Source organism: Chaetodon auriga, chromosome 6 (assembly GCF_051107435.1).
Source record: "Chaetodon auriga isolate fChaAug3 chromosome 6, fChaAug3.hap1, whole genome shotgun sequence".
Taxonomy (NCBI): domain Eukaryota; kingdom Metazoa; phylum Chordata; class Actinopteri; order Chaetodontiformes; family Chaetodontidae; genus Chaetodon; species Chaetodon auriga.
The window spans coordinates 18807981-18826533 of record NC_135079.1 but is presented as its reverse complement, the minus strand read 5'-3'; the positions used below and the strand labels follow the sequence as shown (position 1 = coordinate 18826533).

General features: G+C 45.5%; 2 protein-coding genes across 5 annotated transcripts in view; both read left to right on the top strand.

Annotated features, from left to right (window-relative positions):
• The window catches only part of abcc8 (ATP-binding cassette, sub-family C (CFTR/MRP), member 8), a 57494-nt gene extending 41576 nt beyond the window's left edge, over positions 1-15918 (top strand). For 2 of the 4 annotated variants that reach the window (XM_076733176.1, XM_076733174.1), the window contains exons 23-40: positions 446-583; positions 963-1088; positions 1264-1360; positions 2063-2095; positions 2727-2974; positions 5706-5872; positions 6334-6561; positions 6915-7007; positions 7151-7253; positions 7648-7761; positions 8390-8510; positions 9250-9380; positions 9481-9559; positions 9737-9845; positions 11763-11866; positions 13845-13978; positions 15106-15168; positions 15631-15918. In XM_076733176.1, coding sequence (XP_076589291.1) covers positions 446-583; positions 963-1088; positions 1264-1360; positions 2063-2095; positions 2727-2974; positions 5706-5872; positions 6334-6561; positions 6915-7007; positions 7151-7253; positions 7648-7761; positions 8390-8510; positions 9250-9380; positions 9481-9559; positions 9737-9845; positions 11763-11866; positions 13845-13978; positions 15106-15168; positions 15631-15768 — 2226 coding nt within the window. In that variant the 3' untranslated portion in view covers positions 15769-15918. The remainder of the gene's footprint in view (positions 1-445; positions 584-962; positions 1089-1263; positions 1361-2062; positions 2096-2726; positions 2975-5705; positions 5873-6333; positions 6562-6914; positions 7008-7150; positions 7254-7647; positions 7762-8389; positions 8511-9249; positions 9381-9480; positions 9560-9736; positions 9846-11762; positions 11867-13844; positions 13979-15105; positions 15169-15630) is intronic. The other 2 variants (XM_076733177.1, XM_076733175.1) reach the window with 1 other exon arrangement.
• On the top strand, positions 15829-18491 carry kcnj11 (potassium inwardly rectifying channel subfamily J member 11). Its single transcript, XM_076733180.1, has one exon. It carries the CDS (start codon positions 17002-17004, stop codon positions 18160-18162), a length of 1161 nt encoding a protein of 386 aa, XP_076589295.1. The 5' UTR covers positions 15829-17001; the 3' UTR covers positions 18163-18491.
• The last annotated feature ends 62 nt before the right edge of the window (positions 18492-18553 follow it).

Below are 18553 nucleotides of genomic sequence, written 5' to 3'. Positions count from 1 at the left end.
GAACTCTGCACTGGTAACAATCTCAATGGTCTTTTTCTCTTTAGCCCAGAGGAAACAATGCCATTGACTTCCACAATCAGTTTGTAATGTGGACTCGTCAGACCACAGCACACTTTTCCACATTGTGTCAGTCCATCTCAATTGGCTCAGGTGCAGAGAAGTCAGCAGCGTTTCTGGATGTTGTTGATCTATCTTTGACTGAGCCTTTCCAGGATGCCCCTTCCATGACGATCATGATACACTCACCTGTTGCCAATGAACCTGTTTACCTGTGGAACGTTCCAAACAGGTGTTTTTGGAGCATTCCACTATTTTCCCAGTCTTTAGCTGCTCCTGACCCAACGTGTTTGAAACATGTTGCTGTGTCAAATTTTAAACTTATAGTTTTGCTTTTCTTTCTCCTCTCTTTGAAGTTTTTATCCATGTCTGTTGCTGTATTTTGTAGGATGACCCATTCTCTGCCTTAGACATCCACCTGAGTGACCATCTGATGCAGGACGGCATCCTCAAGCTCCTGAGAGAGGAGAAGAGGACGGTGGTGTTGGTCACACACAAACTTCAGTATTTACCACATGCAGACTGGGTAAGCCAGCCCAGGGTGTGTGTGTGTGTGTGTGTGTGTGTGTGTGTGTGTGTGTGTGTGTGTGTGTGTGTGTGTGTGGAACAGACAGATATTTGCAGCTATTGTCTTAACTGACTGGATAAACTGCAGTGTTACAGACCCATTTACTCTTTGATAGCCACAGTAATTGAGATTGTCCATTTGAGATGCTGTTGTATTATTCATGATGCAAACATTCAAATTAATCCATTTGGGATGCAGACAGTTTAGCTCAGAAAGGTCCCAGTGCACAGAAAGGTTGATTTCCAGTGCCAGCAAATACTAACGATTGCATTTCTGCTCTCTAATTTTGTGTGTGTGTGTGTGTGTGTGTGTGTGTGTGTGTGTGTGTGTGTGATAGATCATTGCCATGAAAGATGGCACCATCCAGACTGAAGGGACTCTGAAGGACATCCAGAACTCTGAGCCTGAACTCTTTGAGCAGTGGAAAACCCTGATGCACAGACAGGACCAGGAGTTTGAGAAGGTGATTAATGACCGGACACTCAAAGTGCTCATGAATCCTCCAGGACTTTTTTCAATCTTTGCTTTAGTTAATTCTGTAGTTTATAGATTCAGGAGAAGTGCAGACAATCTTTGGAATGAAAGTTTGATTGCATGGATGTCTCTACATCAGATGTTTGTCTCTGTGTCTCCTTCAGGAGACGGTGGCGGCGGGTATGACAGACCTGGAGAGGAAGAACCTGCGTAGGGCCATGTACTCCAGAGAGGCCGTCAGGACTGAAGAGGACGACGAAGGTGAGTGGTCACAGGACACGAGCATGACAACAGGAAACATCAGCTTGATTGTCAGTGTGGATGGTTGTAATGTGTGTGTGGACGTACTCTGATATTAATACAGACAATCATTTACCTTTTGCTGTGTGTTTGCTGAGGAGCAGCACCTGAAACTTAAGCTTGATGTTAATGTTAACACCCCCACCTATCCTGTCCAAGTAAAGTAAACGTTATGTGGGTGTTAAAGCCTCTTTCTTAAGAGGTGCCTTTTTACAATCTCCTCCACCATTGCCATGTTTGTGGTCAGTCACTCTAGAGCTGCCCTCTAAAGGATGTATTACTTAACACCCAGGCACACATAAAGGATGCATGGAAGCGTGTGGGCACTGATGGTCCCATTGATTGAAATGGACATGTCTAATGTCTAATGACTCATCATAAATGAGCCATTAAATGCTTCAGACCTCACAAATCTCTCTGGCTTTGGTGTCTTGGCTTCCTGTTAAACTTTCTCATGAACCACATATGAAACCACCTCCTCTCTGGTGGCCCCCTTCTGTGGCCAAACACTGAATCTGACCCTTTACAGTATTTGTGTGTGCTGTTGAATGTGCGGCTGCAGTGGGAGGTGCTGAGGCGCGGTGGCTGTTCTCTTTATCTGTGTTTTGTGCTGTCTCCCGTGTGCTGTTGCCACCCCTGCGTGGACTTGTGCGATGGCTCCAGCATCAGGTGCTGCCTTCGTGTTCGATCGAGCAGGTGTGCCCACAAAGCATGGACTGAAAAAAAAAAAAAGAAAAAGAAAAAAGTCTGTGGCATCTTGACGCTGCAAGCAAATGGCAGTCGGCTTTTCCCGCCATCTGAGAACCTCATCATCCATGTAGTTGTTTATTTTTCTCACTTCTCATCCCAAACATTTGTCACTCCTGCTCCTCAAAAGCTGCTTCATGCCAGCATGATCGCACCGTAGATGATGGCAGCAGTGGTGTATTTAGCCAGTCATTCTCTCCCTCTCTCTTATCCTCCTCTCCTCTCTGCCTCCACCTTGTCTGAACCCTAGATTCCACACGCAGCCTCATGCTCCAAAGCTTGCCGCATGATGTGATGTGATATATTTACAACAGGGGTGGAGAGGAGGCAGGAGGTCGTTAACATTAGCTCCTCAACTCCTCAGGGTGTCATGGCTGCTGCTGAAAAACACACCATTCATGTCAGAACTGTCAGGGAGAATATGAGCAGTGAGTCACAGCAGCGGACGTTACAGTTAAATACAGAAATACATGTATGTCATGTTCTTTTCAGTCATTTTCTAAAATAAATCTAGAACTGATCAAAGCTCAACTAAACCAAGACTCCATAACGTTTTAACTCGTCTCTGTCTCGATCCCAGAGGAATCTCTGGAAAGTGACGACGACGACAACCTGTCGCAGGTGATGCGTCAGCGGGCCACCATCCCCTGGCGCTCCTGTGGCACCTACCTGTCCTCCGCCGGGCTCCTCCTGCTTACCCTGCTCCTCCTGTCACAGCTCCTCAAACACTCCCTCATGGTTGCCATTGACTACTGGCTGGCACACTGGACGTCACATGTCATCACGGCCAAGATTGAAGCCACGGCTCGAAACTGTACTGTGGTTCAGGTGAGAGACGGCGATGAACCGATGGAGGTGATCTGTTGTCAAAAAACAAAACAAAACATTGCATAGTTTTAAATCTGCAGTTGTTGAAAATGTATCCAAATGAGATAATTTAATAAATTTAGAGGTCAAAACATGTGACTTATAGACTTCAGACACTTTTATTTTGAAGCGAACTGAATATTTTGAGACAGACAGAAGAAATCTGAGGACATTCATCTCATGCATTTTTCACTATTTTCTGTCATTTTGACCAAGAAATTAAGTGATAAATCTGGAAAACAATCTGCAGTTTAACCAACAATGAAAGTAATCGCTGCAATCCTTTTTACAGGAAAATAAGCTCATGTGTGGAGAACAATCATAGTGAGATTATATAAGAGTTTTCACACTGATTTTTCTGTGAATCTCAGTCGAGCAGAGCTGACCTAAAACACAATCACAGACACTGCCAACTCCAGATGGAGCGTTCACTAACACCCCCCGAAGCAACTGCAGCTCAGACTCATCTGTGTGTTAGAGGAGCGAGAATCTGTGTCTGCGTCAAGATGCAAAAAGTCCATGAAAGGATGTTTACTGCTTCTATGAGGCGTCACATGTGGCTGTGAAGGACGGCTCGGGGAAAGTGCTGCTGGGAAATGCAAAGATACAGAGCAGAAAACCTACAGAAATACATAAAAGACGTCTGCATGAGGCTCTCAATGCGGGAATGAAAAAAACGACAACTGATATGACCTGAAATAAAACTTAATCCTGATTTAGAAGAGACTGAAAGACGACTTGTCGCCTGCATAAACTTCTTTGACCTTTGTTCAGTTTGAAGCTCGTCTTTTTCGGCCTGTCCCAGTTTAGTCTGCGACTGCCACGTACACACACGTACACAAGCACGCACAAAACACACACATTCAGTGAAAGCAGAGGCTTGCACACACACACACGCACACAGGCACGCTCAAAAATAAATATTGGCGAAGGTTAAGCTGCGTCGTTCACACGTAGGGGGCCACAGCAGCTGTTTGCAGGTCATCATGTTCCAGGTTCGGTGAAGCAGCTCTAATATTAATAGTTATATATAAGACGCTCGTGTGTCTTTGTTTTGATTGTGTGTGTGTGTGTGTGTGTGTGTGTGTGTGTGTGTGTGTCTGTGTGTCTGTGTGTCTGTCCTATGACCTGAAATGCTGGGTCACGTTACACACAGTCATGTGAAGACTACAGACGGAGTCAGCTGGGGTTTGGAGACAGCAGGTTAGAGTGTCCTCCTGTGCAATACAAACAGTGCAGGCGTCTCTCCTCTCCTCGCTCTCTGTCTCTCTCTCTCTCTCTCTCTCTCTCACACACACACACACACACACACACACACACACACTCTAAATGTACAGTTAAGTGCAGATAGATTGCCGCTTGAATGCTGAGGACATGGTGTTTGGCTGCGCCTCAGCTTGTATTTGCGAGCTTTATCTAATCTCCGCTGCTCTGTAGACTAATCTGTGAAGTCCTGTTCTGCTATCAGACACGATTCTGACACTTCACGGAGCTGCCAGACTGCTGTCTGTCCGACAGCGCGGGAGGCAGTTTTAAAACTAAATGTTCCCTTCACTGTAGTGACAATGAGAGCTGAGAGATAATCTGCACAGTTTTCTGTCTTTCTTTGACTCTGGAAGTAAAGGAATGATCATTTTGTGTGAGTGATATCAGGTTTCAGTCCTGCACTTTAAATATTGATTGTGAGGTGACACGAGTGAGATGGTCGACTGTTAAACCAGTTAAAATGCTGACTCATGATTTCAGAACTCTTCGATCTTAGTCTAGTCTTAGTCTGAAATTAGCAGTAGATACATACACTGTATAGAACATAATGCCATCTGAGGCTTGTGATTCTGGGCTATAAATACAGTTGATTTCATTTGAAAGGCAGTGCTTGATACTAGAGCATTCAGTCATTGTTTCAGAAATTCACTTTTTTAGAAGGCGGTTCAGGCAGGAACAGTCACACGTTCTATTTCCCGTCCAGTCATTCGTGTTCATGAGCTTTTCCATTCATGTCAGTCGTCCGTGTCATCTCGTCAATGTTTATTCATCCTGCTCGCTCCAACGCACACACTGCTCCTCACTCCTCCATCACCTCCACCTCCCCAGCCGCCTCCAGTGTTAGCATCAGATGTGATAGCAGGAGAAGTTCTGTGGTTCATGTTCATTAAGTGTTGCGTATCTCAGAGTCCTCGGGGGGTTTGTGATCTCTGTGTTGAGAATGTTCAGCTTTGATCCAGTGCAACACATAAGCATGAGTCAGACTTCACAGTAAAAGCATGTCATGCTTAAATAAATGTTTAAAACTTGAATGTCCTGTTTAGAAATTTGACCCATTTAATCCAAACTTGATTTTAACTGGTCATATTTGAATCTCTAAAAACTAAAAGAAGGTAGAAAAGTTCGGCATCAGTCTAAGCACAAAAAGATGTTGGTGGAAAATGGATGAGAAAATGGAGAAACTCTGAGCTTCTTTTTTGTTTAAATGCTGCCGGACCAGCTTTTAAAGCTTCACTGGCTTTGTCACTTTCAGGGGCTAATTTTTAACCAGCCTCAGAGTTTAATTATGCTTGTAATTACAGTACGTGCCAAATGAGTGACAGGAACACCCCTGCTCTCTCTCGCTTCACAGTCATGTTGCTAATGTATATGTTATGCTCTCTCTCTCTCTCTGTCTCTCTGTCTCTGTTTGTCTCTGTCTCTGTAGGACTGTGGTTTCAGTCACTCCTGGTATCTGTCTGTGTTCAGTGTGCTGTGCTGCCTGGGCATCGTCCTGTGTTTGGCCACCTCTGTGGCTGTGGAGTGGACTGGCCTCAAAGTGGCCAAGGAGCTCCACCACAACCTGCTCAACAAGATCATACTGGCCCCCATGAGGTACAGTGCTCTGTGTGTGTGTGTGTGTGTGTGTGTGTGTGTGTGTGTGTGTGTGTGTGTGTGTGTGTTTGTGTGTGTGTGTGTGTGTTTTGCCACTCTGCCTCATGACCTGTGAAAGGGAGATGTGTGCTTGCTGACAGTGTGTGTGCTAAAGCAGATCATTTAAAAGAGGAAACACAGTTAAAAGCACTTTTTTTCACCCCATTACTCAGAACACCATCTGCTGTCCCTTATAAAAAAAAAAAACCTAGGAGACGTCACTCACATAAAGACACTCACATGTATGTAACACCTGCATTTACTGTATATACACAGCTGCATGGACAGATATTTCACTTATTATGTTATAATGTTATAATGGATTCTTGAGGGTAAATGTAATTTGAAGCAGCATATAAAAGGTAAACAAAGACAAAAACAAAGGAGTATTGTTGAAACTGAAACTGTTTTCATGCCTTCAGGCTGTTTGAGACGACTCCACTCGGCAGCATCCTCAACAGGTTTTCCACAGACACGAACACCATCGACCAGCACATCCCCACCACCCTGGAGTGCCTCGCCCGCTCCACCCTGCTGTGTGTGTCCGCGCTGGGCGTCATCTCCTACGTGACCCCCGTCTTCCTCATCGCCCTCCTGCCGCTGGCCGTCGCCTGCTACTTCATCCAGAAATACTTCCGGGTGGCCTCCAGGTGAGCGAGCCAGGACAGAGGGACAGATTTTAGACTGTATGTTTTCGTCATCACACGTTGTAATCAGGGCTGCAGCTTCCACTGAGGACAGCAAGACATACAATACAAATATATTCTTTTCATTACAGTATATAAGAGTGTATTTTTTCCTTTATGCCACACAAGTTTGATTATAGCCTGAATTAACCTGATTATAGCCTGAAACCATGAGCTTAATCCCATGTTTTTTTTGTTTTGTTTTTTTCTTCATATTATGCTGCCCCGGCCCTTTTAACCTTACGACCTTTGATATTACCTGAACTTTGCCTCAGTTGACATTTCCCTCTCTGCTGTGTCCTCTGTCTCCTGGTCAGGGACCTGCAGCAGTTGGAGGACAGCACCCAGCTCCCTTTACTCTGCCACTTCTCTGAGACAGTGGAAGGTCTCACCACTATAAGAGCCCTCAGGTAATTATTACTAACATATTTGTATACACACCCTCAGAGTCTTGGAGAGGTTAAGATATCTTATCTGAATGAGCAATATATGTAGAGGACTATTGTGCAGCATTGTTTAAGAACCCCAAAGACGTGTCTTTTTCCACTGACAGGTACGAGCCCAGGTTCAGACAGAGGTTACTGCAGTTCACTGATGCCAACAACATCGCCTCTCTCTTCCTCACAGCCGCCAACCGTTGGCTGGAGGTCCGCATGGTAACGTTCAGTTGAAGTTGAGATCAGTCCTGAGTTCTGTCCGTCAGGCAGCAGCTGCCTCACATTTTTCTTGATGTCGCTGGATAATTGCTCCCTCTGTTGGGAAACTGAAAAACTGAATCTTTCAGGATCTCATTAACGTCACATCCATGCTCATGTGATGTTTTATGTATCGACTGCATGCCGCTCAGCAGCATCAGAGGAAGAAACGGTCACATGCTCTGGCTTCATGTGCACAGATGCAGATGAAGACACGCAGGCTTTTTGTCCTTCTTTGTCTTGTGTGTTGACAATAAATTGATCTCAAATAATGGACCCCCTTCAGTTTCATTTACCCTTTTGAATTATTCAGTGATGCTTATCTTGTTGCTGTAACGTCTCTCTCTCTCTGCAGGAGTATGTTGGAGCCTGTGTGGTGCTGGTGGCAGCTGTAGCCTCCATCACTAACTCTCTCTACAACCAGCTGTCTACTGGTCTGGTGGGGTTGGGACTGACATACGCACTCATGGTGAGACTGTGTGTTTTATTGCTTGTTTACCTGCAGTCTTTGGCGACAATACAGGTGCTTCTATAACCTGCAAAGGAAACATAATCTACATCAAAGTTTTTCTATTTATTTCCCATTTAGAATAAAGTCTTTTTTCTGCCCTCAGTGTACTTAATTCGATTTTAACTATGATTATAACGCCTTGTTTTGGGTTTTAATCTATTTATTGAATATTTAAAAGCATAAATGATTCTAAAATCTGGATGAAAATCAGTTTCAGAATGATTTACAGTAGTTTAATTGTGGTTACATCAGTGGCCTGTTTGTCTCGGAATACAAAGACTTTTAAATACTTTTTAAAGTCCAACTGAGAATCAATTTAAACAGATCTGCTTATTAACAAATAGCTTGAAATGAATAATCTACTGGATATTGAAGTTTCCGCTCCTTTCACCTCTTCATCCATAGTATGAGATGTTGCAGTGCCACAAGTGTCCACTCAGTGGCCAGAATTATTTCTGCTTTTTGAAATTCAATATCATCAGATCAGTTCGTCTTCAGCACCAACATGCAATCATTAATTTAAACATGAGAGCTGGTCTTGACTTCCCTTCCTCCTCCCCCTCCTCCTCCTCCCTCCATGTATCAGGTGTCCAACTACATGAACTGGATGGTGCGTAATCTGGCAGACATGGAGGTGCAGCTTGGCTCAGTCAAGAGGATTAACGGCCTGCTCAAAACCGAACCGGAGAATTATGAGGGGCTGCTCAGTGAGTGCAGCAACATGCTTACACTTCCATCCCGAATGAACCCGTCTTGCACTGATTCAGCAGGTGCACAAAGAAGAAACCTTGTCCGCTTTCTCGTCTGAGGCTGAAGGTTTTGTCACTTCTTCCTCAGGACGAAGTCTAAAGTTAGACCACACTTACTCCTCATTCATCATTGTCAAGTGAAGTGGGGGTATCACAGTGCCCGTGAGAAATGTATCTTTATCCTCCGTCAGCTGTTTTTTTTAATCAGTTGATGCCTTTATATCCCCTAATAATCTATCCTACATGGATGTTTCTTTTCAGCCAGAAGGGTTTTGTAGCAGGAGGCCAGAAGCTTTGTAACATTAAAATGTATTGGTAATGAATTAAGATATAATCTTAATCTGGCTCCAAAGGTCACAAATCTACAACCCAGAAAAATGACCCAAGAAAAGAACCACTGAGCCTTTCCAGGATGCTCCTTACATACCCGATCATCATCTGTTACCAATGAACCTGTTCACCTGTCCAATGATCCGAACAGGTGTTTTTGGCAACACGTTGCTGCATCAAATTCAGAATAATCATATATTTACAAAAATCAATGACGCTGATGAGGTCAAACATTCATTTATTGGCTTTGTGCTTTATGAGCAAATGATCACATTCTGACCTGCACTGACCGAGCAGCTACTGCTATCTGCTAGTTTTAGGCTTCTCGAAAAAATGAATAAAAACAATGTTTCCGTCTCTGTCTCAGGTGCGTCTCAGGTCCCTGACGGCTGGCCCCAAGAGGGAGAGATCAAGATCCAGAATCTGAGCGTCCGATATGACACTACACTGAAGCCTGTGCTCAAAAATGTCAACGCACACATCAACCCAGGGCAGAAGGTAACAAACTGTGTGTTAGGACTGAAGACAAAGCATAGCATCATGTATAGCCAGAAAATGGAAATTCACGACTGAATGTTGGTGACTTGTTTGTTTTCAGGTGGGGATCTGTGGCAGGACAGGCAGCGGCAAATCCTCTTTTTCGCTGGCCTTCTTCCGCATGGTGGACATGTTTGAGGGTACGGTGAAACATCAACACTTAGATTTAACTCATTGTAATAAGGAATGACTTCAGATACTATGAGAAGGGTTTTACATGCTGCACTGGCAAGAAAATGCTGTTTACTGATGTATTAAAAGCCTTAAAAGCAGCAAATGTTCTCTCTTTGTAATCGTGATTTTCTTTTCTATCACAGGGAGGATTGTGATCGATGACATTGACATCGCCAAGCTGCCTCTGCAGACCCTCAGGTCTCGCTTGTCCATCATCCTCCAAGACCCCATCCTGTTCAGCGGCACCATCCGGTACGATGTCGTCACAGAGGTTTAGATTCAGGGGCGCTGATAATCAGAAGTAGTTTTAGTACGAGGAAGAAAACACAGAACATTTCCAGGAACAGGACGAGCTGCCAACTGTGACACACACTTCAAAGACACTTATCTGAAGCATGAGGAGAGCTGAGGGTTTGTAGATTAGAGGACATTCCTCTGAAAACTCCACCGCGGAGGCTTATTTTTAGACTTCAGCTGCAGTGACCATAAAAGCTTTGTCATGTTCAGGAAGAACAGAGGAAGAAAAATTAAAGGTAGCTGTGTGATGCTGTCACACGGTAGTTTGGGATATTTCAGTCCACTCATGTTAAAGTAGACTTTAGTGTTAAGTCTATTTACATGTTTGGTGTCTCCGCTCTGATCGCATCACTCCCCAAATTTGATCTTCACTTCTTTTAAGAGTAACTACACACCCAAATCCTGCTTGCTCCCTCCGTCCCAGCATATTTAAAAGGTGCAGCACATGACGACCACTGTGGAGTCTGTGTGGTGTGTGACGCTGGAAGTAAGGAGACACCAACCAGAGTAGCTTACCGACAGCGTGGCAGCCATATAGAGGTGGCAGTTAGAGCTAACCAGCCATGAGCAGCTGCTGTCAGACTCTTCATGTTCATGCTGGGACCACAGAGAATCCATCGGAGCTTTGATGCTCACTAGAATCACATTCGGTCAGTACATAGCTGTAACCCTGCTGTTCATCATGGGATCATCATCAGCCGACAGAATGCAGTCTGGTGGTGCTGCTACAGCCGTCAAAGGGACAGATACAAAGCACTGCGTTGGTCAGTCAGTCCATAAACGTTCCCTCACCCTGTGGCGGCCACAGTATTCATCCTATAAGAGGCTGAAATTTGGCATGTAGGTCAAGTGTGTGTGTGTGTGTGTGTGTGTGTGTGTGTGTGTGTGTGTGTGTGTGTGCGTTTGACAAAGTGTGTGTTTATGCTCATTCCAGTTGGCTAAAAGGGGGCGTGGCATATCAAAAACAAGATTTTGTGGAAAGGTTGGTCGTGAGCCAGAGGACAGCTGATTAACTGGCAGTGGAGGTGACTTATGACTAAAAAGTGTATAACCTCTAAACACATTCACGCAACATGGCCACACTTTGTAGAAAGACATGCTCACGCCACACACACACATGCACACATACCAGTTTGCCAGGTCCCCTTTCATAATTTATGAGCCGTTCGTCATAGAGCCTTGCGGGTCGTTTCATGTGGACACTTTTGGGAGGCATCATTGGACCTTTTTTTAGAGGCGTGTTAGCCCCGCCCCCACACATTTGCTCCAACCCTTGCATAACTCATAAATCTTTTATCATACAGTCTTGCAGCAGCACTCATCAGATGCAGTGGGTCCACAAAGCCCACCCTATACCAACTGCAATTTTCTATCTATTGATCCTGAAATTAGCCATGGAGGTCAAGTGCTTTGAGGTTGTGTGCGTGTGAATGCATGAATGTGTGGATACATGAATGTGTGCAGTCACAGCTATTGCAAAGTCACTCTTATTTATATCGATTACATGACATAAATAAGTCCTGAACATTTGACTCTGTGTCAGCTTCGGCCTCGCAAGGTTCAGGATGATTTAAAACTGTAGATGGTTTTCAGCCCCTAGACATCTGGTAAGAAATGTCACTGATATGTTTCAATTGAGTTTACGGCTTAGAACACGTGTTTAAGTGTCCGCTACCTCTAACTTTGATGTTATTGATGAATGAAGGGAAGGAGTATATTGAGGGTTTAGGCTGGACATAAATTCTAATGTATTAGTGTATTAACGTGTGTGTGTGTGTGTGTGTGTGTGTGTGTGTGTGTGTGTGTGTGTGTGTGTGTGTGTGTGCGTGCGTGCGTGCGTGCATGCGTGTGTGTGTGTGTGTGTGTGTGCAGGTTCAACCTGGACCCAGAGATGAAGGCTACAGATGAGATGCTGTGGGAAGCTCTGGACATTGCTCAGCTGAAGCCTGTTGTTAAATCTCTTCCAGGAGGCCTGGGTGAGAAAAGTATTTGTTTTAATGAACATGTATTACTCACATTGTGGGGACATAAATGTGTTCACACAGTCACATTGTGGGGACTTGTCCTCCTTATGGGGACAAAATGTCCCCATAACACACACGTTAGCACCTAGCTGAGATGGTAAACATGCCATGCCTTAGACAAGACAGTTCAACACCTTTATGACACATTTAACTACCCATAGTTATTTTGATACACACGATAGCAAATATAATCTGTGCAATAAGTGCAATAATTCCTTCTCTGTGGTCGCATGTGATCCTCACATCTGCTGTCCGCTCCGGTGTCTCCATACGAAGATCAGGCTGCTGTAACAGAATACACAAGCATTAATGTTTTACCTCCGTGACTGAGCTGTGATGTGTGCAGCTCCTCCGTCATGCGCAGCCTTACAGACACATCATTCTCAGATCTCGTCAGGTCATGGTTCTGACACAGGAGACCTGACAGCAGACTGCAGCGGTCTGATCGGATCAGATATGAGCTGAGAGGTTACGCCTCAGCAGACTTCACCAGCATATGTGATGAATGTGCTGGTCTGCTGCTGCACGGAGCCTCCTCTCTGCCAGGGGCCCTCTTTTAGCTCCTGTTGATTTGTGAATCATCACTCACTTCTGTACGCTTTGTCACGATCGAACAGAGAAACCGTTGACTGCTCTGGAGTGACTGTTGCTGCTTGTCTCATGTATTTGATGTATTTCTGCTGCAGAAACCTGCTTTCACGAGTGTGACACAGACAAATGTGTGTGTGTGTGTGTGTGTGTGTGTGTGTGTGTGTGTGTGTGTGTGTGTGGGTTGGGGTGTGGTGTGTTGAAAGTGAGCTACTCTCTGCTTTAGTTTATGCTCACTGGAGCCAAATGTTCAGTGAGATTTTGAACTGCAGCCCAGGAGCTGATGGCTAATTACAGCTAAAGTAACAGCACAGTGTTCTAAACATATTACTTCATCATATACTTATTTAATGCTACACACCCAAAAAATACATTTTATTTTCTCATCTTCAAATGGAGTATTTGTCATCCTTTAGGAAAAGAAACTGCTCAGTGTGCATGTGATCCTGTATATTTACTCAGGTGAATCCAGACGTTGTGATGACTCAAGATGAACCATTTTTTAAGGTTGAATTTAGTCATTCCCACATCAGCTTTCTGCTTTCAAAATGAAGACACTGAAAACTCCTCCCTGTGTGATTTGAAGCAGAGTAAGTCCTCGAAACCAGTGGTCGCCAACCTTTTTTGCGCCACAGACCGATTACACGTATAGCAATATATAATATAATATAACAACTTATTAATAATACAATTCACCATTACCCTGAGTGCAGTTGCTGTGATTAGTGGGAGCCCTGCGCTTGTTTCGCTTCTACAAGAAGGCTTCTTTGCCTCATTTGCGGGCCTGTCCCCACATATTACGCAGAGCCGGCTTTGTGCGTGAGAATCACCTGAGGCGATAAAGTAGGACTGCTGATCTCATCATTTGGCCTTTTCCCTTTCCGAAGAAGCTCTCCACAGACTTTTGTTTTTTACTCAGTTTTGCTAGCTTGTGGTCTTGCTTTTTTTACTATCGTATAATGTGACCGAGACGAACGGTTTGACATGTGCACAGACGCACAGGCGGATGCACCTGATTTTCAAAATAAAACTTCTTTCAGACTCTGAGGATCAATAAAATATTTTTTGTTCAGTCTGTCTGTGCGGCCTGGGACCAAATGGCCCACGGACCGCTGCTCTAAACCACAGAGGAACTGATAGATCACTGGAGAGTTAATATCGATTTCAACCTTCAGATGTGAGTGGAAAATCAACAAGATATTGATCTGTAAGCCAAGAGTTAACAACCAATGAACTGTGCCCTCTAATTTAGCTAAAATGCCATGTGTCTGTACGTCTCTGTGCTGTATTAAATGTACCTAAATATGCAGACATGAGTGATGAGCACTGATTTCCCCTTCAGATGCCACAGTGACGGAGGGAGGAGAGAACTTCAGTCAGGGTCAGAGACAACTATTCTGTCTGGCCAGAGCCTTCGTCAGGAAGAGCAGCATCCTCATCATGGACGAAGCCACGGCGTCCATCGACATGGCAACGGTCAGTGTGTGAGAGAGTACAAGAGCAATGTGAAGTGGTGGAGGGCAGGAAAGGGGAAAATGAAGAGGTGTAGGAAAGATGCTGGAGACCAGATGTGACAGGTGGAGCAAAGTTCAGCAGGTAATTTTCATCTGTAGGCATGGAAACAAAGAACAATGAGGAAAGGCTAACAGATGGACACATTATGAAGAGAGAACAGGGGAAGATGGAGGTGTTGAAGGAGGCCGGCGGTCCTCTATGACTGAACATTCAAATACCATTCATTACAACAGGCTCTCATCAGATTGGTACCTTTAACTGATGATTTATGGTGAAGAGGGGGGTAAAAAGAAAGCTGGGTGGAGGAGGTGTGCATGGAGCAGAAAGAATGAAACGGAGGCAAAGTGCTCAGCGCAGTAAGAGCCTGCGGGGGGGTCAGTGTCAGCAAATGGCTGCTTCTTACTTAAGACCCTCTCCTGAATTATGGGTCACAAAGAGCGACATTTTGAGCTTACAGTACCGCAGCTGCACTGCCCTCGAGGAAGCACAGCTGAGTGTTTAATCGAGGACACCGAGCTGAGGAACAAGAGAGGTGACAGCAGTGCTGGAAGAAGTACCGGGGTCTTTTATTTAAGTAAAAGTAGCAGTAACACATTATAAAAATACTCTTCTACAAGCTGGGAACAGTCCTGCATTGATATGTGCCTCATGTTCAAAAGTATTAGCATCATGATATGCTGAAAATACTATACTAATACTAAATATACACTGTAATGCTGCAGCTGGTAAAGGCGGGGCTCATTTTAAATTCTTTATATGCTCTTTGGTAGCTAATACAGCTTGGTAGATATAGCTATAATGCAATTTATTCAATTCCATTCAGTTATTCAATTTAATCAATTAATTATTTTTTATCTGGAAAATGGAAGTGCTGAAGTCAAGTACTAATACCTCAAATCAGGTGTAAATACAGTACTTGAGTAAATGTATTTGGTGACAGTTTTTGAGAAAAAAAGCTTCAGGAAGTCGCACACAGGTGTGTTTTTACCAGCATGAAGGACTTTAAAGCAGATTTTTACCCAGTCCGTTTAGTCTTTGATTCTCAGTCTGGTTTGTGGTGGTCACCTCCTCTCCCTCTGTCCTCACAGGAGAGCATCCTGCAGAAAGTGGTGATGACTGCCTTTGCTGACCGAACAGTAGTTACCATAGCAGTGAGTATCCCCCCCACACCGTGCCGGTGCGTTAGGCATTTCCAGCAATGCATGCAGCTCTCTCCCATTTCCCCCGGAGAGCGCTGACCTTTGTCCTGCACTGCTGATGCAGCTGTTGTCAACTGATGCAAAGCTGCAAACAAATGCAGAGTGAACTATGGCAACACTTTATATTAAGGTATACACATTCATAATGCATATTAGTGGCATACTGACTATTTCTAAGTCTTATTAATGTCTCAGTCTGCATGAGTATTCTACCTCTAGGCCATTAACTAAGTTTCCCCTCAGTAACCTCTGAACTGCTTATTGATAGTAAGGATGTGATGAAACACTGGATGTTTGTCTCTTTTTGGACATGTCAGTCTGAATTAGTGACAGACGCAAAGTGGAGCCACTTTCTCTGATGTCTTTCTGTGCCGTTCAGTGTAGTGACTGGTTTTCTTCCCCTCCGTCACGCAGCATCGCGTCCACACCATCCTGAATGCAGACCTGGTGATTGTGATGAAGCGGGGGATCATCCTGGAGTACGACCGGCCCGAGGCCCTGCTGGACAAGGAGGACAGCGTGTTCACCTCCTTCGTGCGAGCAGACAAGTAGCACAAGAAGAGAGAGGGAGGAGGCGTTAAAGGAAGAAATTCAAAGTGCAATTTTTCCATGGAATATATTCCTTTTATTTTTTAATCATGCTGTATTATATTTGTACATAAAAAGTTAATTCTTTGTTAATAAAATATAAATTATCATTTACATTTGTGTTTTTCGTTGGAGTCTTTGGGACTGGGATTAAGACTAAAGTGGTGGAAAAGTTTTTTGTGCTTGTGTGAGACTGTCTGCCATGTTGGAAAAAAATGAGTCCTCAGTGGACTGCAGGTTTAAAACGAGCGAGCACAGAGCTGTGGAACACATGATGCTGGCCAGCAAGAGAAGGCAAAGAGCCAGAATCAGCCTAGTGACCATCTTGAAATACTCCAGGGTGGGATGAGAGGCTGCGCCTGCTGCAGCCATAAAGTCTGATATTAGAAATCTGAATGGACGCCCAGTGACCTGTAAAATAAAGTCTTTCCACGGGTGGTCTGAAAAGGAAAAGGAGCGCAGGAAGATCTGGTTTTAAAAGCCAGGACTGGATGCTAATCTGGTCCCTGTGGATGAACAGTCAACTTTGTATTCATGTAAAGCAAAGTACCTAAACAGCCTGAGGATGACTTACTGTACAGAGCTCTATATTTAACCCATTAAAGACTACAGGATGAGCTTCATCCGGCTTTTACGATGCGCAACTGCAGTTTTAATGCGTAATGGGCCCACTCCTGCATTCTCATTGAAAATCACAGGAAGGGCACCACAGAGGTGGTGGAGGGAGGGACGTCTCCATCTCACGTTACGGAGCTATGGTGAAGTGGCGGAGTCAGCACAGAACCAACTGCGCCACCAATACCTGCCTTCTCATCCAAAGTTGATAAACCTCAGCTCAGATGCCCACGATGCGTCAACATTTCACATCTCACTGAATTTGCTCTTCGCCCGAGGCCGCGGCCGGTGGGATTCACAATGGGACGCGGTGCTGTGGCACAATTATGCCCGGTCGGTCGGTGTCGTGAGTGACGGCGGCAGCTGCGGAGCTGGAAGAAGATTCTTCTCATGGGACTTCGCGGTTGTGGAGCGCCTGATCTGGAGGCAACGTGAGGAGCGCACATTCCTCCAGAAAACAGGCGACAAGCCTCTCGGCTGGCAGCCGACCGACTAGGAAAGGGGACAAAAATTCTGCTTTCAGCCAGGCAGAGACTGGACCTTCACAGTCTCAAGGCTGTGGGTCCGTAGCATGGGAGCGTTATGTTGTCCAGGAAAGGACTCATCCCGGAGGATTACCTGCTGACACGTTTGGTTGAGGATGTCCTGCAGCCCAAATTCAAGGCGAAACCGAGGAAAGCTCGGTTCGTCGCCAAGAACGGCACCTGCAATGTAGCGCACACCAACATTCGAGAACAGGGCCGCTTCTTGCAGGACGTGTTCACAACGCTCGTGGATTTAAAATGGCTCCACACGCTCATCATTTTCACCATGTCCTTCCTGTGCAGCTGGCTCCTCTTCGGGATGATCTGGTGGCTCATTGCCTTTGCGCACGGTGACTTGGACCAGAGAGGAGACACCTTTGTCCCGTGCGTAACGAGCATCCACTCCTTCTCCTCCGCTTTCCTTTTCTCCATTGAGGTTCAGGTGACCATCGGCTTCGGCGGCCGGATGGTGACGGAGGAGTGCGTCTCCGCCATCATCGTCTTGATTGTGCAGAACATCGTCGGACTGGTCATTAACGCCATCATGCTCGGCTGCATCTTCATGAAAACTGCGCAGGCCAACCGACGCGCAGAGACACTCATTTTCAGCAAGCACGCCGTCATCTCCATCCGAAACAACAAGCTGTGCTTCATGATCCGCATCGGGGACCTGAGGAAAAGCATGATCATCAGCGCCACCGTGCGGATGCAGGTGGTGAGGAAAACCACCACCGAGGAGGGCGAGGTGGTGCCTCTGGACCAGATCGACATCCACATGGATAACCCGGTGGGTACCAATGGCGTTTTCCTGGTGTCCCCCCTCATCATCTGCCACGTGATCGACAAGGACAGCCCCCTGTATCAGCTGTCAGCCTCGGACCTGCAGCACGAAGACATCGAGGTGATCGTGGTGCTGGAGGGGGTGGTGGAGACCACGGGCATCACCACGCAGGCCAGGACGTCCTACGTGTCGGAGGAGATCCTGTGGGGGCAGCGCTTCGTGCCCACAGTGTCCGAGGAGGACGGCATGTACGCGGTGGACTACTCCAAGTTCGGTAACACCGTGAAGGTCCCGACACCGTGCTGCAGCGCCAAGAAACTGGACGAGGCGGGCGGCATCGCTCGCTTTAAACTGGACGAGGGCGTCACCTTGCGGACGTCTGTGAGAAGGCGGCGAGGCACCACGGTGGTCCGCAGGTCCAGGATGGAGAGCAAGTAAACGGCTGATCCGCGTCTGCAAGCATTTTATGGTTCAATGATTTGAGTTTGAGGACTGTCGGATGTCAGAATCATATTTATTTGATATGTTATGGATAATTAATCCACATCACATCTCTATGCAGTCAAATGTAGGCACACTTCAAGAAGCTTTTTACTCAGGGTCACAGTGAAGATGCACAATGACAGAATGCACTAAGAATCATGACGTGAGGAGTCCTGGTGCCAGAGCCAACCCAGAGTCCAGATTGTATCTTTTTTTTTTTTTTTTTTTTTTTTTTTAACCCAGAATGGCTGCATGTATGATGAGCAATAAAGGAGAATGCTTCATGTGTGTTGTGGAGGCCAGATACTGTGATTTAAGAGACATTGAGACTCTTTAGTACTGTTAG